At 50.6% G+C, this 21,441-nt stretch overlaps 1 protein-coding gene across 1 annotated transcript in view; it reads left to right on the forward strand.

Moving 5' to 3' along the window:
• The window catches only part of ATXN10 (ataxin 10), a 124,792-nt gene that overhangs the window by 80,360 nt on the left and 22,991 nt on the right, over positions 1–21,441 (forward strand). The window contains exon 10 of the mRNA XM_070411294.1: positions 20,455–20,518. Coding sequence (XP_070267395.1) covers positions 20,455–20,518 — 64 coding nt within the window. The remainder of the gene's footprint in view (positions 1–20,454; positions 20,519–21,441) is intronic.

Genomic DNA, 21,441 nt, shown 5'->3' on the forward strand with positions numbered 1-21,441 from the left:
ATGTATTTTCTTAATGAAAACAACAAATCACTTTGAGGAATTTTAAGAGCCATGCTGACAGGAAAGCAACATAAAGGGAAGTCCGTTTCCCTAGAAACACGTACTTACGTATTTACACACTTTTGTGCATGTACATGTCAATACTTCACATGTAGGATAAAGAAAACAAGCAATTAGGCTTATGCTGTTAGGGAGCAAGCTGTTCAGCCTAAACACGGTACCACGAATGCCAGAGTGAAGAATTAAGCCCTCAGTGTGAAGTCAGAGTGGAAACAGCCGTGGGAATTCACGGGCAGTCGTTTTTTCCTTCCAGAGAGGACGTATTTCCTAGTTTTGTTCACTGAAAAGACTAAAAACGAGTGTTTGTAGCATCACAGTTGTGTTTTCAATACCATTGCTCTCTAAAAAGAACCCGGGCGGCCCTGGCCAGTTTTGCTCAGTGGGTAAAGCATCCGCCTGTGGGGCATGTGCGGCAGGCAACCAGTCGATGTGTCTCACACACCAATGTTTTTCTCTTTCTGTCTCTCCCCCTCCCTTCCACTCTTTCTAAAAATCAGTGGAGAAATATCCTTGGGTGAGGATTAAAAAATAAATAAATGAAAATAAAAAGAACCCGGGCTCAGCAGAGAAATGGCTGGCTCTCGGCTGGGCAGGAAGTCGGGAAGATGTGCCTGGGGCACGAGGGTGTGCTAGCGCATGGAAGGCTGCGGGGCGGTCCGCTGGGGAACCACTAGGTGATGTGAAGAAGAAAGAGCAGGGACTGCAGTGGATGAAAACACATCAGATACACCAAAATCCTTACGTTCACACTGACGCCGAAACTGCAAGGGTTCTCTGTCATCACGTGTGAGGATTACCAAGACACCGATGCGTTATTCCAGACAGTGGTAAAGGGGACAAATCCAGCACTTACCCTCCTTCACGTGTGAGCTGTACTCAGGGCAGTCGAGGCTTGGTGAGGGACACCTTATGGAAGAGTGCGGCTACTTCGTGCAGAACGAGTAGGACCATAAATTGCTTGCACTTTTAAAGTACAGAGTGGGGCAAAAGTAGGTTTACAGTTGCTGGTTTGGAAAATAAAATAATAAATGACACAAGAATAAATTGAGACAAATGTGGGATTTTTAAAGTTTCTTGAGGGGAGAGACTGTGCCTTCCTCAGCTCTTTATTTTCCCATATCATTTTGCATATAATTTCTCAGTAATCTGTTGAGTTGAATTTCTGGAGCCAAGTAATGTTAGTCCAGATAACGGAGACACCATTGAGCTAGATGATAGTGTGTGTGTGTGTGTGGTGGGGGAGTAATCTTAAATAATCCAAAAACCTACTTTTATATTTTGAAAAGTTATTGATTTGGATTTTTCATTTTTGCTTTTACTCCTAAGTGACGCCTTACTGAGCTCAGCCTGCTTTATTTGAAGGAGACGTTTCTCATCCTTTGTTGCATACGGAATGGCCTGTGATCATTAAGGCTGTCACCCAGGTAGCATCACGTGCAGTTTCGCTTTTGTTATGTAGAGGTTACCATAGCTGGAGTCAGGTGGGGGCTTAAACTTTCGTGAACTCAGAATTCTTTTATGATGATGGACTATTTCATGTTTAATATTCTTGGTATGGTATGTGTTCAAATATTTTACCAGGTATGTGTCTTTCACAGGTTCATGTAATATATAAAATGCATTTCTGTTCCAAGGAAAATATTGGTGGTAAACAGTTGGGAGCGAGCTTGCATATTCCCTTTCTTATCCTGTCTGATGATTAATGCATTGACTATGTTCAGCCTCACGTTTAACCAGGTTAGTGTTTAGCTTTGGTCGGGCTGTTTTCCTGTGAGAGCAGAACGGCCAATCCCGGGCCTGCCTGTCTTCCAGGCGGAGCCCTGCATTGTTTCCAGATCACGGTGCTTAATGGAAGGTCAGCTTTCTTGTGAAGACAGATTTTGGATTAACTATGCTGTGCACTTGCGCACACCCCTTCACACCTGCCTGTCCCCTGCAGCTCCAGCAGCCTACCCAGGTCACGGCTCTCATTTCCATGCCAGAGAGTGAGTGAGGCTCTGCTCTGCAGCATGAAAGTGCCAAAGCAACTTCTGAGTGACAGCAGATCTGCCAGACTCCTCACGGAGACCACGAGGCTGCGTGGAAAGAGCATGTGTGGCCGTGGATGGAGCCCTTAGTAGCTGAGTGTCTGCTTCTCCTTGAGCTACTTTGCTCGACTGTGTGAGGATTTAGTGCAGGGCTGGCAGACGATAAACTGTGGGCCTGTTTTTGAGACACAGTCATGGCCATTCCTTTAGTCTTGTCAGTGCTGCTCACATGCTGCCCCAGCACAGTTGGGTAGTTGTGACGGAGACAACCCAATGACTTACAAAGCCTGAAGTATTTATTCTCTGTCCCTTTATAGAAAAAATGTGCTGGCCCTTGATATAATGCATGAAAAAAACAGTGATTGAGTCTTAGCTCTGCCACTTGGTAACTGACTTTGATCATGATTTGTAACCTCTTTCTGCCTTAATTTCTCCTCCACAAACGTCATTTTTCCATCCAGTCGATGAATATTATGTGCTTGCCATGGGCCAGGCACTGTTCTAGGCTCAGGAAGTGCAACAGTGAACGAAATGGACACCAGTGCCTGCCCTCGTGGGCTCCCATTCCAGTGACGCACGTTCAGAGAGGGCAGAGATGGGTCCCGCTCCGAGGGAGGTGAGGGGAGCAGCCCAGGTAGAACACCCCGGCATAGTGATCGCGAGTGGACTGTGTGCTTGATGTGTAAACAGAGTAGAACCTCAATTCTGGGTTGGAACCCGTATGGCTCCCTGTTGACTGTCCCTGAGGTTTTTACTGAAAGAATGAGTAGCCAGAAGTCTAAGGACTGTACCGGTGCATTAGCCCCGTAGAGAGAACAGCTCATGCGAAGCCGTGTGTGGTCTCCATTAAGTAAATAGTGTCACTGAGGGCCCGGTTCAGAGCAAGGGGAAGGTCACAAATTGTTCTTGGTACAGAGGTTGGTTCAGATGGAGAAGAGAACAGAAAAAGTGAAAATTTGATACCTTCCATCTCTTAATATTCATTTACAGAACTTGGACTTAACTCCTGGAATCTTTCCATGTTTTAAAATCCCCAGTAGACATTAGATCCCTTGGACTTGGGCACTTTGACACCGTGTAGGAGCCGGGAGAAAAGCGCTCAGGAATGGAAGGAACAGTGGTGATTGTGTGTGAAGACTGAAGACTGACATGTGAAGATAGGAAATGGGTACGTTGGTTTACATACAGTCAACGTTGATCATTGGTGTTTGTACACAGGTCCTAGCACCTGCGTGTTTCACAGCGGGGTGCTCGGGTGTGTGTGGTGGGGGAAGAGTTAACACTTGCGTGCAGTGGTCACAGTGTCCGAGGACCTACACGCCCTGATTGTATGACTGGGGCAAAATAATTCTGTTCGTTTTCTCGTTCGTAAAGTAAGGAGATTGCACCAAGTTTTTCCAGGTCCTTGCCGCTCTGATGATGTGATCTGTGACTTTTCTCTCTGACCAGATGCCCCGGAGTAGAAAGCCTTGAATTGTTTTTCTCTTCTGCTAGAAATAGCCACTTCCTCCTCCCCGGATGACGGGCACCTGTGGGGCTCCATGTTCTAAGTGCAGAGCACGCAGCACTGGGGAGCAGGCGCTGCCCTTCCGAGGAGTCAGCAGCTTCCTCTTCTTCCCAGTCAGCAGGGCTTCCTTTGAGACCTGTCTGCAGGCAGAGTTCGATTCCATAGCCACAGGCACTCTCCAGTCTTCAGCCTGAGAGTCCAGAGTCACGGTCAGGAGACTAGAGATGGGCGGGAAGGAAGAGGGTGTGGTTAGTTTGTCGGTTTGTTTGTTTAAGGTGGAAAAGAGGAAACTTCCATAGCTGGGAAAGGCTAGACTTGCTGTGCGCGTGCGCGCCTATGCCCACCGGCAGTGACGCAGGCACCGTGGTCTTCCTGTGGTTTTAGGCAGCGCCCTTTTCCTAACGCCTGCCCTTGGCAGCGGCTGTAGGAAATATCTACCCTAAAGGCATACATGGTGTGAAGTGACCCCTTCACGATCGCCTCACGCAATCACAGCGACAAAACCAAGACCCGAAACTGTAGCTTGTGATCTGGTAGAGATTAAATAAAATTTATATACTTTGGAAAACAAAAAGAAAAATCACTTGTATTTTATATGAAATCATGCCATTTTTCTGGAACTTTCATTTTTAAAATATTTAGTTATTTAAAGTGGAAAAATATAATATACCTCAGGGTTTGACCAATCAGGAGTAAGTTGATATTACCTGTCTAGAATATTATTAGGGTTAATATTATCTGTCTTTAATGGCTGTAGTGTTCCCAACTAATGAAATGCCAACAAGAGAGGCTTTTGTAGATAAAGGGCCGACTCTCGTTTGAAGCTGTGGATTGTTGGCCCGAACTGAGTGGCGTGTATTGAGGACAGCAGAGCTCATGCGCGTCAGGCCTCCTCCCCGCCTGCGCCTGCGGAGAGTGGCCGGGGAGAGGGTCTCTGCACGCGGGGGTCAGGAGCTCTGGGCAATGCTGGTCCCAATCAACAGATGCCGGCACCTGGATGGCACACATGCTGGGATCAGGATGCTGCAACGCGGGGGTCAGAAGCTCTAGGTCCAAACCCTGGCCCTGCTGTGGACCGAGTGAGCCCATTGTCCCTAGAAAAATAGGGCAGCAGGAAGGCCTGGCTGGAGCTTCTTGGAGGGTTAAGTCAGGTGGTTCATGGGATGTGAGCAGCGGGTGAAGCCTTAGTAAACATTAACTGTCGTTCTTGTTTGCACAAGTGCATTCTGGGCTTCCTTCTGAAATCTAAACCTGCATCGCTGACGTCCTTCTCTATCTCCCGATGCAACTCCTGTGGTGTCTGGAAAACAGCACATTGTGAATGGCACTCCTGGCTCCCTCTGCTGCGTGCACGCAGCCGCAGCCCTGACCTCTTCTGTGAAACTAACAGCCAGACCAGAGGTGACGAGGCGGAGGTGGCCTGCCTCGCGGCCTCGGACCGAGCAGCAGCCTGAGGGCAGTTTCCTCTCAGGCTGATGTTCCAGAAGCTACTGGCCCAGAACACCACTGGGGGTGGAAGGAAGAACCATCAGAAGCTGGTCAAGAACTTAGAAAGAGGCAACTTAGCAAGACAGACCTGTAGACAGTCACCACCCTATTTTAGACAAACGCCACGGGGAAAATGTAGCCTCACTTGCGTTGGCAAAGGGAGCGTAGACTTAAACCCTCACCCCGATACAGTGAGGTGCCCCTCACCCCCCTGGGTGGGGAGCCAGGACTTTCACCCCACTCCTTCGTAACAAGGCGCCCTCCCTCCCCTGCACAGCTGTTAACGGAATCCGAGTGGGAAACCAGAACGCCACCTGTTCAAGAAAGATAGGTGTAAAACTTCTTCCCAGCAGTAAGGAGCTCCTTGGCCGGCCGCACACCTCGGGGGTCAGAGGCGGCTGGTAGAGGGCCCCGGACCTCCACCCCGTGTGGCAGTAACAGGATGCTGCTTCCCCACACTGGCCAAGGCAGGAGATGCACAAGATCCAATCTCCTGCCATTACACCCAGAATGTGGGGGTACAATTAGAAATCATATGTTAGACCAAGAACCCGGAAGATCTCAACTCGAATGATGAAGGCAATCAACAGATGCCGGCACCTGGATGGCACAGATGCTGGGACCGCCGGACAGGGTTAAAGCAGCACTCACAAAAGTGTTTCAGTGAGCAGTTATGAAACTTGGAACAAAGAGGAACTCTCAGCAGAGAAATAGAAGATGGAAAGAAAAGCCAAATGGAAATTTTAGGGCTGAATAATGTAGTAACCCGAGTTAACATTTACATCTGTCCACAGGCTCTGCAGCCCAGTGGAGAGGACAGAGGAAGGAGGTGGTGAGCGTGGGGCAGAGTAAGAAGTATCCAGCCTCCACGACAGAAAGCAGGCAGATGGGGTGTGGAGAGCGGCTACCGCGTTTGGACAGGTTCAAGCCTCGGACTAATGAGAAGGCACGATCCTCTCGTGGCAAAGCCACGTGCAAGTCCCCACACAGTTACAGCCAAAGGCTACAGTCGTAAGCTTGACCTTATGGTCCGAACCTGTGGTCCCACGAGGCTGAGTGATGTGGACTTGATAGAGTTCAGGCGCATGCAATTGAGTAGATTCGAAACCCACGAGAACATTGTGAACATCTTGACCACGCCCTTACTTTGCCTCGTGGAATCTGGCTATAAAATAAAGACTTGGCTTGCAGGCCGTGGCGCTGTCTCTCTAATCAGAGGGCAGTGTCCCACCCGGCCCCAGCTTTATTCTCTTCTTTAATCCTTCACCGCCCCCCGCCCTCAGGTTCACCCATGGCCCTGCTGGCCCAGCACAATGGGGAGATTGGTAGGGCTCGGATAGGTGGTCTGACTGTCATCAGACTCCCAGAGGAGACAGGAAAGAGGATGCGGCCAGAAAAGTGTTCAAAGAAACAGGATCCCAAATTTGGCAAAAAAAAGACGTGCAGATGCAGGAGGGTCCAGATGGGTCGTTTCCTGGGTCAGTGGCTCACCTCTCGGGAAACGTTTATGGTCCTGTCGGCCCGTTCTTCCTGCTGGAAAGGGTCTTGTTTTCAGCCTTTATTCGTCATCACTAAGGCCGCTTGCCTTTGCTTAGTCCAGGTCACATCAGCCGGCATTTCAATAACAGCATGAAAAGGTAATCTTTTGTTACATACCTTATTTTCCTAAACCAGCAATTACCTGGGTATATACCAGAAATTAGGACTTATATTCACCAAAAGTCATGTACATGGATGTTCATAGCAGCCTTATTCATACAAGCAAGCAGCTGGATAGTGTTACTGGGATGGCTGAGGGGCCGCAGTGTGTCCTTGCAGGGGGAGGGCAGGATGAGAGGACGGTGCTGTGGCGCAGCGGTGTCTCTGAAGGGAACCGGGCCCCGGGGCCTGTGTGGCTCCACTTCCCAGATTGCAGAAGAGTCCGGAGCGCCCTGAGCTAATGGAGGTGAGAGTGCTGCTCACCAGGAGGCGTGCGGCTGGTGGGGCCATGGGAGCCCTGGGTGCTGGGCTGCCCTGTGTATAAACTTCTCTCTGTTGCACCCGCAGGTTGTGCGCTTTGCTTGGTAACTAACTTCTAAGTGCGTGTGCTCTGGAACTCGGTATCTACGGAAGGCCTTCCCGTTGCCTTCAGGACAGAACGGACGCTCACCGCTCAGCCGGGTCAGGCGTGCTCCTCTCGCTATTCCCGGGGCGCGTCACGTCCCCCCCTCCCCCCCTCGGGCTCCTGCCACTTTTCGCTCTCTGCGGCCTCACCTCTCCATATCCCCCTGCACTGTGGTTTTGTGTGAGCAGCGAATGTGTCTGACACCCATCAGTCCCGGGAAGACTGCCTCAGGCAGCTTCCTGCAGCTTCTGTGAAATGAGTCAGTCGCTGGAGGCCACCTGCTTCCTGTCACCGCCAGGGCCTCTGGCTGCTCGGGCTCTCGGCTCCCCTTCAAAGCCGTGTACTCTCAGCTGCACACTCTGAGGTTTCCTGCTCATTTCATGCTACTTCAGCCATAGTCTCTTTCCTGAAGACCAGAAACACCCTCCTGCCATTGTGTGGTGCGAGCTTTAGAGGCGTGAACTTTTAAACCAGACGGACCTGGGCTCTCCCGCTCCCTCGCTCTCTGCCGAGTTGCAGGACCCTTTCAGGCCTCATTTTCATCTGTCAGGTCAGAACGCCTGTTCCTACCTTGCAAAACTGTTCTGAGCACCCAACATGTGTGTAACATGTTGGCATATAAGTGTGTTTCCTTCCTCTTGTCCGTTTCCCATTCTCCAGCAGAGGTGACGTTCTGACAACAGGGTGCGTTTCTGGAATGCGTCTACTCAGAAACGGTCCCCTCCTAGTGACCTGCACCCGGACAGTGGGGACAGTGGGGCTGAGTGGCGCTCAGGGGCTGTGACAGGCTGGCAGCCGGGCAGTCAGTTCCTAGATGGCAGACTGGGGACAGAAGGATGGGCTGTTGGGACCCCCGCCCCCCAGATCACCTGTGGCCCTCAGAGCAGGGCCACGTGGAGGCCTGGCCCTCCTCTCCGGCTGTCTCCCAGGTTTGAGATGCTCCTTCCCGGGCCGTGTGATGCCCCGCCGGGCGCACGCTCGCTGGGCAGGTCTGTCCAACACCGCGGCAGCGGCTGGGCTCCGGGGCTGTGCATCAGCGGCACCGGCTCCTCGGAACCCAGCGGGCAGCGGAGACGCTGCCACGGGTTAAACATTGAACACTGAGTGTGTTCCGGACAGCGCTCTGTTTGCTCAGGCACCTGAGTGTGACATTGAGGGTGATGCATTGGGGTGGGAATAGCACCCTGAGCAGCGGGTGGACGCGTGTTTTGTGAACTGGCCGGTGGGTTATTCTGTCTGCACGGAGCTCTGCGTGTGGGCGCAGACGTGCCGTGCCGACACAGCTTTCAGAGTGGCTTCGTTTTCCCTGCGGGCCGGGGTTCTGGGGTTCCTGCATCCGTGTCGGGCCTTGTGGGACTCGGGGAGGCTTTAAGTCACCGCATGCGAGAGCATTCGCGATTCATGCACTTGCGGACCCGTATTTCCCCTCTTCTGCTTAAAAACGGCGGTCTCTCATCTAGCTCCTTAAATCACTGGTCCGCTTTTCACATTTTGCTTATTATCTTAAAGAAACGACAGTCGTGGGAAAGGAAGTCTGTGATCTTACTTTTTTCTTATGGTTCAGCGAGTTTAAAGTTTTTACAAAGAATGCCACAGGAAGGATAAGGAAAGGGCGGTGTTAACACCAGCCATTTTATTGAGCACTTGTTAAGGCCAGATGGGTGCAGGCGTGTCCTCTCGGAGGGCACCCACCTCAGGGCACCCTCTGCTGTGCCCCGGCTTCCTGCCCGTTGTGGCTGAGAGGCCCAGTGGCTCGTCTGTGTCCACATGGCTGAGGAGGCAGAGCCGGCCCTGCGCTGGGCCTCCCGCCGCCCTGGCTGTGCAGCAGCTGAAGCAGCTGAGGGTGGGAGCAGGGCAGGGCTGCGCAGGGTGTGGCAGCCCTTACAGGAGGGACACGCTCGGCCGCCTCTGAGCCTCCTCTTGGACACCTCCTGGAGATGTTTCACATTCCAGCTCGGGGGGAACACCTGTGTGGCCCGCCGCGGGCCTGTGGGAGCAGGTGTGTGTGTAGCGTGGGTGATGCCGCGGCGTCCACTCCCCACCACGTGGGAGGCATTTCCTCCTCACATGGGCACACATCTCTTTTTTCCGTCTGGAGAGCAGAATATACCAATTTTCTTTAAAACCATCTCATTTCACTCATTATTTAAACAGATCTTATCTGCTGGGTGAAGAATTCATGAGGAAATTGCACCGAATTCAGATGCAGATGCTCCAGAAAAATGGGTGGTTCATCTTCCTGGCATATGTGGTTGAACTAAAAGCATTTGTATTGATCACACTGTCCCTGTCCTGTGGGGACCTCAGCAGCCTCGGCCCTGCTGTTCTGGAAAAGCCCCTTCATTTTCCGAGCACAGTTCCAATTCTCGACTCCTCCGGTTCACTGAGGAAATGACACGCTTCCTGCAGTCCTCTCCTGCATGTCCCCGCGTCCCGGCGGCTCCGGGCTCCTCTCCCCCTGCTGGCCTTCCCAGCGCCCGCGCACAGTGGCCTGGAAGGAAAGGTGACTGAGGGACCCGGCTCCAAACAAGTCTGGGCTGTTCTTGGCTCTCACTGGGTCCCTGCAGTGACACGAGGTTCTGCGGAGTCTGTCGTCTGGGAACCTGGGCGAAGGCTTGTCCTGCAGGTTGTCGGCTTCCCTGCCTGCGCGCTTGTCCACCTGGGCGAGCAGGACGGCTGGTTCGTCCTCGTTCAGGTGGCAGCTCGCGCTCCGAGAGCAGCTCGGCGCATGTGGTAGCTGGTCAGCAAGCTTTACACTAACGCCTGATCCCAGAGCCTTCCCTGCAGCCTCGGGCAGGTGGGAAGTGCCCCACTTCCGCTAGTAAAAGGCAGAGCAAGCCCCAAACTACATTTGTTATTTATTAAAGAGCGGGCGCTGGCCGGTAGGAGAAAGGCAAGTGGCAGTTCTGAGGGTGGAAAAAGTTGGAAGAGTCCTTTGGGGGCAGTTTGGCATGTGTATCAAATATGTTAACAGCTTTCATCTGGTAGTTCTTTTGGGAATTTCCCCAAAGTAAATCATCAGTGATAGAGTGAAAACATTTTGGTAAGGATTTTCATTATAGTGTTGGCTGAAATTTAGAAGTGATTCAGATGTCCTGAGGTTAAATAAATCACCGTGGATTGGAAGAGAAGCGTATCTACCATGTAAAAAACCCACTTTTTCAAAGAATTTTTATTATACGGAAAGATGTGAGATAGTGTGCATTTGATAATGACCCCATATTTTTAAAACATGTATGTGTATAATATATTCGGGTTCGAGGAGAAAGACAGGTGTGCATGGATAGAGTTGTCCCTACTTCAAGGGGCGGGGGGTGGGGGGCTTAGCCTCAAAAGAAAGGGTCAGATCCTAGGGTGCCCCCAGCCTGGGCTGCAGTGAGGTTTCAGGCCCGGGATCCTAGTGAAATGAACTCTAATTCCCATTGGCCCCGTAGCTGACCTCCTCCTGTTCTACCCTGCTGCCTGCCCCTCAGCCCTCGAACTTAGAGGGGCAGAGGGCTCGGGAAACAGTGAGTCCACTGGTGCTTCGCTCCCTCTCCAGTCCCCAAGACCAGCATCCTTTTACCCCGGGCACGCAGTAGGCCTGCTTCGTGGGAGCACTGTCTGTCAGTCTTCCTGAAGTTGAACTTGCCATCCCAGTCGTCTTTGCTCTTCTTCTGGCCTGGGCTGGGACAGAATGAGTGGGTTAGAATAAAAATATTTCTTATTCAGCTTAGTTGGGTGTGTTTGTGTATCTGTGTTGTTGCTATCTATTTGTAGCAGAACAAGGTAAGAAATTGGCATATTTCACAGCCCACAGTATAATTTGGTTTAGATACAAGCATCTAAAAGAAGTTACCCTGAAAAATGATGCCAGGACAAATAATCTGATGATCACTGTAACTTTTAAATTTTTTAAAAGTCCTCACCTGAGGATATGATTTGTTATTGATTTTTAGAGAGAGAGAAACATCAGTGTCAGAGCAACATCCATCAGTTGCCTCCCGTACGCACCCTGACCGGGAATTGTATCCGCCACCTTCTGATTTACGGGCTCCAACCAACTGAGCCTCAGCCAGGGCGATCAATGTAACTGTTAACTGAAAAGGTTTTCTTTATCAATGAGCTCTTCCAGGTAAAAAGGGAATATCCATGTTGCTCATAAATTCATCCATTGGGAATGAGCGCTTACACTCGTCGGCGGTATCTAGTGTTGGATTATCCAATCTTTTTTTTTTTTAAGCACAAATGAGTTTCATTTTTCTTATAAAAGATGAACAACACAGGTTTTACCTTTGTTTCTGTTTTGGGGAGGCGAGAGTATTCACAGCTCAGTGAGACGGGTGTGAAAGATGTTTGCAGTAAGTTCTGATGGGGAGGCCTGAGCCCAGACAAAGCTTTCAGCAGCTCTGGGCACGGAAGCTGAGCTGGAGGAAGCGGCTGCGCCAGGACCGCACGTGAGCGGGCGGCGCGGTGGTGTTTTAAGGAGCCTTTATGGCGCCTTGCAGGCCGCTGTTCAGAAGGGAGGGCAGGCTTCCCGAGGAGCTTCTCTTCCCGAGAAGGCCAGGTGGCGGGGCTTCCCGCGGTGAAGGTGTTCAGGTTCACCTTGGCCAGGGGCGCCCAAGTGCGTGCTCCACTGCCACCGCCCCCCAAACCCCACCTCCCGCTGGGGCCCACACACAGGCTGTAGCTGAGCTAGGCGGCCAGACACTGGGCTCTGCACAGACACGAGCGTGGCTCCTCGTCCACTGGGACTCCGATTACGTCCCAGGAGAGACTCCCCTGATTTACTCAGGGACCGGGTGGCGCTGCCAGCCCGCAGTGACCTGCCCCTGTCCCACCTTCCGACTAACACGGTGATGATGCCACGGTTATCGGAAGCTGCCAGGAGCCCAGGATTCTCTCCGCAGACCTCCGAGTGTTCCAGTGCCTCAGGGCTGTCCTGAGCCTGCTGTCTCCGCCCACCCCTGGGAGACCTCATTCCCGGGCTGGGGAGACCCCCATGTGCAGGTGACTTCCAAAGTAGCTCTCGAGCCCAGGGACAGAGTGAAACACAGAAGACAGCTGCTGGCGTCCACCTGGAGTCTCCACGCGTCACCCCTCGCAGGTCCGCAGCCACGCTCTTGTGTCCCCCGGCTCCACCCTGCCTTTTGCTTCTGTGTCTGTAGGTGAGGCCACCGCATCCAGCATGACTGAATGTCCACGTCCTCTCTTCTCTTACCGCCACCATTGTAGAAAGCAGTTCCTTCTGATGTACCTTAGCTGCATCTCACGTCAGCCTGCTTCCTCTGTCCCCACAGCCACCAGCGTGGCCTGGCCTGTGTCACCACTGGGCTCTGACCATGCTGCCTCCTTGCCACGCCCCCTCCTCCAGCCACGCTTTACTGGACAGTCAGGGCATCTTAAAAATCCAGACTGATTATTTCATTCACCTGCATAAAATCTTTAGGCTCGTTTTACACTTAGGAAAAAACCCAAGTTATTTTCCTGACTTCAAGACTATCTTCTCCCCTGCTGGACCACCTAAGGAGCTTTTACAATACATACATGCACATGTGTGTGTGCCTGGACCATCACCCCAAGATCCATGAGCTGGGACCGAGGCATCACGGTGAAAGCCAAGGAGCAGTGCGTTCCTCAGCTCCGTCCACAGCACGACGGGCGGGGAGCGGCTTCTGCCTCCGCGTCCTTGTTGGGTTGTGGTCTGTGCACTGGGCAGGGGAGAGGGGCTTGGTCCTCGGTCCTCGGGACATCTCCCACCTTAGGAGGCCCCACCCCTGTGCCCGTCATGCCTTCCTTTCTCCTGGGCCCCTGCAGGGAGGCAAGGCTGTGCCCCCAGGGGACTCCTAAGTGGGTCAGACAAATACATGAATCAAATTAACCCCCAAATCACTTTGACCTCAAGGCAGAAATTCATTCCACATTAAGATACTGCAGCGAAAGGCCTAAATTCACTGTAGTAATAAAATGCCCCCAAGAGATACCCTATACTTGAATATTAATTCTATCTCATTAATGAAATTCCCAGGGAAATACTAAAATCCAAAGATGACATTTCATTTTAAATTAAAGTCAAATGCTCCGCCCGTGTGAGCTAAAATGCAAAGAAACCGCTCTCACGACCTTCATTCTGCTCAATCCCAACTGGGGGGCTTGGCCTGCTCACTGTGCCCTGCAGCCTGTCGTGGTTCAGGAGCCCCAGGACCAAGTCGCTGATGGGCCTCACTTCCTAAGGTTAAAGCCGGTGGCAGGGCACGGGTTGGTGTAAGAACTGACCCTCCCTCCCGAAGCCTGACCCCACCAGTTAGGAAACGAGCCTTTCCCTGGGTCTGCTGTGCTCCGGGGAGCCACCTGCCTCTTCTCCGAGGTGTGGTATTTACTCCAGGTCTCTGGCACACAGCCTTGTTCACGAAAACAGTTCTCTGAGAATTAAATTGCCAGGATGACTCTGACACGTTTCTGTGAAAGAGAGGCTAAGGGGCTGCCTGGCGTGAGAAACCAAACAGCTCCGTTCTCCTGCTTCCTCAGGCTTTCATTGTAACAACAGCTTGAACTAAAATGAACTTCTAGATGCTATCAGCAGGGCAAGCATCCTTGAGAAGGCACCTGCGTCTGCAGTGTCCTTTAAGCAAGGACGTCTGAAGACTAAGCATACAGATCCCAGTAGATACCGGGGGCTCAGACTTGATTGGAAAAGTCAAGGCAGGGGCAGCCACCTTCAGCCAACTCCCCCTGGAGGCCCCCGACCTTTCGGAGTTCCTCCTTACAGACTTTCCAACCGAGTCCCGTGCTTCCCCACATCAAATCACAAAGAGATGCTACACATCAGACCTTTTCCCGTGACATCGAGGTCATTATTAGTCCATTAATGAGGATAATGACATTGTAGGCTTTCTGATCTACTTTGAGATCGTGATGGCTTTTGCAGCATGTAGTGGTCTCGCGTCTCTAGGGCTTATGAATGTAATAAGCTTGTCGTTTTTTTGCTGATCTGCCTTGTCCTGGGTTAGGAGCCACGTCGTAGGAAACACCTAATGGGAGTTGGGAAACTTGCTCTTTTTCTGTTGTTTTGGACAGCTTACATGCACGATGGACAATCTGGTCCTTAAAAAGTTGGTGTGATGTAAACAGGAAAAAAAAAAAAAAAAAAAAGTTGGTGGCACCCACTTGGAGAGCAGTTTGACTCTGTTTTTGTTAGAGAGTCTTTGGTCGTGTTCATATTTTTAAGTTATTTAAATTTAAATGCTTAAATGATCATTCTCTGCAGGCTTTTTAGTCATTATGTCAATTTTGACATCTTTTATTTTTCTTAGAAATAACTTCCATTTAGATTTTCAGTTTTTTTATAAAGTTTATGATATCTATGTTTCTGTACTTATTTTTCTCTTTTTAGTCTATTCTTTTAAAACCTATGTCTGTTTTCCTTCATCAGTCTTTACAGAATTTTTAAAATTCTAATATTTACAAAGAACTTTAAGCTTCGAGTTTGGGTGAATTTTTCCAGTTGTGTTGCTACTCTCCAGTTCACCGACTTTTGCCTGTCAGTCTAGAAGAACCAAGATAAGAGCCATAGCAGGTTTCTCTTCAAAAAAAAATGCAAAACAGGAATCAATGAAGTGCTACCTTTAAGGTGATAGAAGACAACCGTCATTCTAGAGCCAGCCTGCCAGACTCTCTTTCAAAAAGGATGAAGGCAGAATAAAGAGATTCCCAGACCGTCAAAGGTAAAGGAATTTGTCAGCAGAACTGGCTGTAATAAATGTGGAAGGACGAGCAAGGTGAACCTGATTCAAACGAAGAAATCAAATATGTGGGTAAAAATAAAATACCTTCCCCCTCACTTTTTAGTTGTTTAAAATATAACTGGCTCTTTGATGCAATTATAACAGAAACATATTTTTAGGTTTATAATGTGTGTAGGATAAAATGCATGAGGACGGCAGATGCCCACGTGCCCAGCGGAGTGTCCAGCTGTCAGTCTGTGCCTGGTGTATGGCGTAGTCTCAGTAAGTCCTCACTTAACATCGTTGGCACCAAATCAAGAGTAAATAGAAAAGCTCCATAGCCTACATTTTAGAAAATGAATTTGTAATTAAAAACTTCCCCACAACCAAATCTCCAGGCACACATTGTTTCAGTGGTGAGTTTATGAATCACCTGAGAAGGAAAACACACCCAGTCTTTCTCTCTAAGAAATAAAGGAGGAGGGAATACTTTCCAACCCATTTTATGAAGCTAACAGTGCATTTGTCTGTACATATCCCAGACAAAGCCTTATAGGAAAAAACAAGCTACAGAAACAAACATTAACAGAATCATGAACAAAAACATTTTTTCAAAATATTAACTAACAGATTTGTGTACTATATGAAAGGAAGTGCATTGCTGATAATGATGGTTTATCTCATCCAGGCACTGAGTCAACATTACAAAATCAAACACCAATGACCACATATTAACAGAATAAAAGGGGAAAGAGAGAGGATTATCTCAGTAAGTACAGGGAAAGCGTTTGACAAAATGTAACATTCATAATACAAATTTGCAGCAAGTGAAGAGCAGGAAGGCACTTCCTCAGCTTGATAAGGGCACCCAGCATCAGTGAGGGGGCAAGAATGCCTGCTCTCGGCACCCGTCGGCTGCACCGAGCACTGATCGTGGTAAAAATGGGAAAATTGTTCTTCGTCTAAATGGAAAAGTTAGCGTCTTTGAGAAAATGCAAAGGAAAGGCCCACCGTGGGGGAAAGGATTCACTATACGTGTGCTTGCCAAGGACTCATGTCCTTTTATATGAGGAACTCACCAAGTAAGAGTAACTGTGGGCTGAATACTTGGAGAGCACTTTTTTAAAAAATATATATATTTTATTGATTTTTTACAGAGAGGAAGGTAGAGGGACAGAGAGCTAGAAACATCGATGAGAGAGAAGCATCGATCAGCTGCCTCCTGCACACTCCCCACTGGGGATGTGCCCACAACCAAGGTACGTGCCCTTGACCAGAATCGAACCTGGGACCCTTGAGTCCGCAGGCCGACGCTCTATCCACTGAGCTAAACCGGTTAGGGCTTGGAGAGCACTTTTAAAAGGGGGGGTGGCCCCACGCCCTGAAAATAGGCTCCACATCAGGAGTCATCGGGCAGGTGCAGATAGTCGGGGTGATGTCCCAAGAGGGTCCGGCAGCACCCAGTGCCGGCATGTCTGAGGACGCCTCGTCCCCGAGAGAGGCCTTGCCCTGCCACGCCACCGTGTCCATGTCAGCACGAGGGCTGGGACCCTGCGTCTGTGCGTGGTTGAGACACTGGGTTCAGACACTGGGTTCAGGCGAGGCTCCGTCCCTGTGCGCGGGGTCCGGGCCTGCGGTGACGTGCGCCTCTCAGGTCTGGGTTGCCTTTGGTTTCCTGTTCAGTGGGAGAGCAGCCTGAATAACAGGCTGTGTTCTCTCAGCCCACACTTCCCGCAGGAGCGTGGGGCGGGGCGGGCTGCGCCTTCGCAGGTGCGTTCTCTGAGGTCACTGGCTGAGGTGGCAGAGAACAGCTACAAACCAGTTAGCTGTCCTGCTGACACGCTGTTTCCAGGGGCGAACTGTCGGTTTGTTTAAGCGGGTGGGTTGTCTTGCTGAGATGCGCTCGCTGGGGAGGCCTCGACTGAGCTCGGCTCCTTGATGTGAGCTGCAGCCCATGACTCATCTCTTAGGGGCCTGGCATCAGTTCCCATCACGCTGGGTGAAAAAACAACTTGTTTTATGAAGTGCGAACAGAAGAAAACTTGTTAATTCCCTAATTGTTCACCCCTGCCCCTGACATGAGCTCCGCACCCGGCAGTGAACTTGAGCTCAGTAATCACATGCTGCCCATCACTGCCTAGGTGTTCCACTCTGTCCTCTCCTCGTGACCTTGTCCTGTGTCATTTTTTTTTTTAATTTCAGAGAGGAAGGGAGAGGGAGATAGAAACATCAATGATGAGAGAGAATCATTGATTGGCTGCCACTTGCACGCCCCCCACTGGGGACTGAGCCCGCAACCCAGGCATGTGCCCTTGACCAGAATCCAACCCAGGACCCTTCAGTCCGCAGGCCAACACTATCCACTGAGCAAACCAGCTAAGGCTGCTCTGTGTCATTCTTAAATGACCTGCTTGTCATGGGTCACTTATGTTATAACATTAAATGAATTTATATAAGAATTTATTTTGTATCATTTCCTAATTCATTGGTGTGGATGACAAACCTTTAGCTAGGGAAGCATACCCCAGTTCCGCCACGACTGGTGTAACCCTCACTGACTGCTTGCGGAAGCTCAGTTTTCAACAGTGATTTTACTTCCTTCAAAGAACATCTTACCCATTTAGCATCCCTGAGAATTCTTTCTCCCCAGGAAAAGGAGATGTTTCTCTTGCATTGAATAAAGGTCCTGAATCCTTACCCCCCTCAAAAGAAACCTGGTTTTAAAAAAATGAATGTACAGTTGTGCCTAATTCCGAGTAGGATTGTGTCCTGGGCAGTGGGCCAGTCTCCCTGCGTTTTCTCGGCTTCCGGAAGACACCGCTCCCTCCTCGCTGTGGCCACTGGATTTCTTGCAGCGAGCAGCAGGCCATTGCTGACTGTCGCCATCACTCCCTCGCCACCATGACAAGTCCCTGTGTGCCAGCGTACGCAGTCACCCAGTCCATTCGCAGTCACCCTTGGAATTGGGTCCTGTCATCTCCATTTTACAGATGAGAAAACTAAGTCTTGGGGGTCCATGACTTACTCTGCATCGCACTTGTAGGTAAGTGGCCCAGGGAGCGCTCACTCCGAGGCTCACTTCCTGGTCTGCCGAGCACCTGCAGTGCCTGTTCAGACCTTCATCCCCGCCGCCTCGGTGCTCGAGGAGCGACAGGAAGTGGTCACGCCTGGCCAGTCGCGCACAGGCACTGGAGAGCTGGCCTCCGGGACGTGGGCTCTGTGACAGCGCAGCTGGTGCGGAGCGACCATCCCACTGCTTGTCCCGGCTTCTGGGCCTTTTCAGAGGGAGTAAATACTTATAGAAAAAGAAAAATCTGTCATGAATGCATGCTCACCATTTCCAATTGAAATGTAAAATTAACGTTTTTCTGCTGAAAGTCTTGGTTCCTAATGATTAATTGCCCATTGCTTTAGCCTGAATATAGAAATAACGGTCCAAACAGCAGAGCCACTGGGTCCTGCTCAGGGCCAAGTGTGTGGAAGGTTTCTGTGGGTTCCCTGTGAGCTCAGGGCGCATCTCCCTGAGATGTGAAGTTACAATACCGATCTAATTCTGTGAAGTAAGTTTTCTTGCTTTTATGTGTCATCAGATTAATTTGTTTTTATAACTATAAATTTAATTTTTAAAAATTATATAAACCATACACAGGATTCCAAAGTGAGAATTGTACAAACAGGTACATTCACAGAGGCCAGCCTCCATCCTTGTTTCTTCCACATCATTCTCTTCTCTGCGCTCTGGGAAGCCATTGTTTTTTCATTTAGCCCTTTTGTTGTTGTGTTTTGGAATCCAAGAAGATCTGTTTATTTTGCCTCCGTCCGCAGCACTCATGCAACCGCCATGCGCTATCCCAGCTACGTGGAGTCTTCTATATCACACCGTAGTTTAGTGACCAGCTGGGGTTGCAGCACGTTGAGGTGTGGCCACGATACTTGTTGTTACAAATATTGCCGGCACTCGGAACCATGCAGCAGTCATCGGGGAAGTGCACATGGACCACGATGACACACCACTTCCCGCCCAGGACGGCTAAACCGACAGACAGTCCACAGCAGCTGTTCCCGAGGAGGGGAGGGGGAGCCCGCACGCTGCTGGTGTGACGGAGATGGAACAGCCACTTGGAAAGAGTCTGGCAGCTCCTCAAAATGTTCACTATGGAGCTATCTAAAAGCCTAGTAATTCTGCTGCTACCAGGTACAGAGCCAAGAAATTGAAACGCATGTGTCCGCTCAGAAACATGTACACGGACGTTCACAGTAGCATCATTATATCCAGATGGTTGAAATAGCTCAAATGCCCGTCGCCCGGTGAGTGGATAAATGAATGTGGTGCACCCACAGTACCGACGGAATTGATTCAGCATCACAGCGAACGGAGCACTGCCGCCCGCCACCCCCCGGGGAGCTCAGAGCCCTGTGCTCAGTGAAAGGAGCCACACAGGAGGCCGCGTGCTTCCGATGGCGTAAAACCTCCAGATCAGGCACAACCTGGAGGCAGGAAATGGATGGGTGGTTGCCAAGGACTGGAGCGGGGGAGGGAGTGGCTGCTGGTGGGTAATGACTTCCTTCTTGGGGTGATGAAAATGTTCTAAAATTTGATAGTGGTAACGGCGACACAACTTTGTGGATATACTAAAGTCCACTGAATTTTAAAAGGGTGGGTCTTCTGGTATGAGGATTATAATCTCAATAAATCTTGTAAAAATATACTTTGTGCTGCAGCGAGTCATCTGTGCAAACATAATTTCGCATGACCACAGTGTGTCTTCTGTCTGCAGTCCTGGTCCAAAGAGTGAAGAGCTCAGGACTGTGCTGCGTGTGCCCGGCACCGCTCCCTGGCGGCGCTCTCAGCGTCAGCCCTGCTGTGCCCCTGGCCCTGTCCCCGTCCCCCTCCCGCAGTGTATGTCAAAGCCGGCGTTTGCCACCTGACAGCTGAGGCTGGTGCCTCGGGATGGCAGTAACTTGCCTTCCTCTTCCTGTGCACACAGTTGAGCATATTCTGGTATCGTTATGGTCCACCTGCATTTCTTTCTTTTCAGTGTCATTTCTGTTCATGTATTTTATCCATTTTTCTATTGGATTGTTGGTCTTTTCTCAATTTTTTAAAGTTCTTTATGTATTAAAATAATAAACCGTTGCCTATGATATCTTACAAATCATTTTTCCAGTTTTCATTTGCCTTTTTAAAAAACCGAGTCACACCTGTTCTGTTGCTTCTGGATTTTGAATCTGAGTTCGAGAAGCTTTTCCTACTCCGAGCTTAGAAAAAGGGCTCACGTGCTCGTGCTAGTGAACTGTAGTAACCTCAGGCCCAGCTGGAGTCTGTCCTGGTGAAAGCGATCTGCTTTTGTCCTGGTTTGTACGGCTACCGTCGCCCCCACATTTTTAGGAAGGGGAAAGGAAAAGTATCACTTGTGCTTGCATGCCTGTTATTAAATATTTCCGGGTTGATAATCGCACAGACAGTATAGCGACGAGGAGGGAAAGAAAACAGAGAAACAGATCCCCGTGATCCCCGGCGCTCCGGGCTGCTGTGTGCGTAACTCCGTGTTCTCCTCTCTGCAGGTCAACGAGCTGGACGGCATCCCCCTGATCCTGGACAGCTGCAGCCCGGACGACAGCAACCCCTGTATCCTTGCGTGTGAGCCCCCGCGTCAGGCTGCAGGTCGCAGCCCGCGCCTCCGCGTGCCCCCCCTCCGCTGCTCCTTTGCTGAGGAGCTGCCTGCTCCCCCGTTGGCTTGTTCCTAAGAAGGAAGCCCCTTCTCTGGTGGCGGCTGGACTGTCGCCGTGCAGCCTGTGCAGGTAGAGGCCGGGGTTCCCAGGTGGACGGGATGTTACAGGGAGAACGTTGTGGTGGCACCGAGCTCTCGTTTTGGCAAGTCCTGTTCTGTGACCCTCTGTGCCTGAAGCTGTGGCTCTGGCTCTGTCCTCGCCTGTAATCTGGGTGTGTTCTGGGGGGTCCGGCACGCGTGTCCCCAAGGAATGGCACTATAGGAAGCAGGTCTAGTGCAATGACGAGGAAGCCCAGAACCCATGCTGCCTGTTTCGGTTTGAGAGAGAAACTTTAATTTCTGGAGCTTCCCTGGTGAGAGCCCTTCTCCGCACGGCCTTGCGCTGACTGCGGGTGGAGAGGGGCAGACAGGCTGCTGTGGGGACTTGGAGAGTGGAACCCCACGGGGACAGTGAGAGCTGGCCTAGGATGGAGGAGATGGGGTGGGGGGGGGCGCATTTTAAAGTAAAATCCCTCACTGTGGTTTCTGTCAAGAACAGAAAAGGAGCCCTAGCTGGTTTGCCTCAGTGGATACAGCATCGGCCTGTGGACTGAAGGGTCCCAGGTTCGATTCTGATCAAGGTTGTGTACGCCATCCCCAGTAGGGGGCGTGCAGGAGGCGGCCGATCAGTGATTTTCTCTCATCATGGATGTTGCTAACTCTCCCTCTCCCTTCCTCTCTGAAATCAATAAAAATATATATTTTTTAAAAAGAACCGAAAAGGAGCTGATGAAAATCATGTGTTTCAAAGTAAGTGGACGGAAAATGCTTACTTGTGCTA

This window comes from Myotis yumanensis, unplaced genomic scaffold (genome assembly GCF_028538775.1).
Source record: "Myotis yumanensis isolate MYYU_CA2020_CCGP unplaced genomic scaffold, mMyoYum1.0.hap1 SCAF_3, whole genome shotgun sequence".
Lineage (NCBI taxonomy): Eukaryota > Metazoa > Chordata > Mammalia > Chiroptera > Vespertilionidae > Myotis > Myotis yumanensis.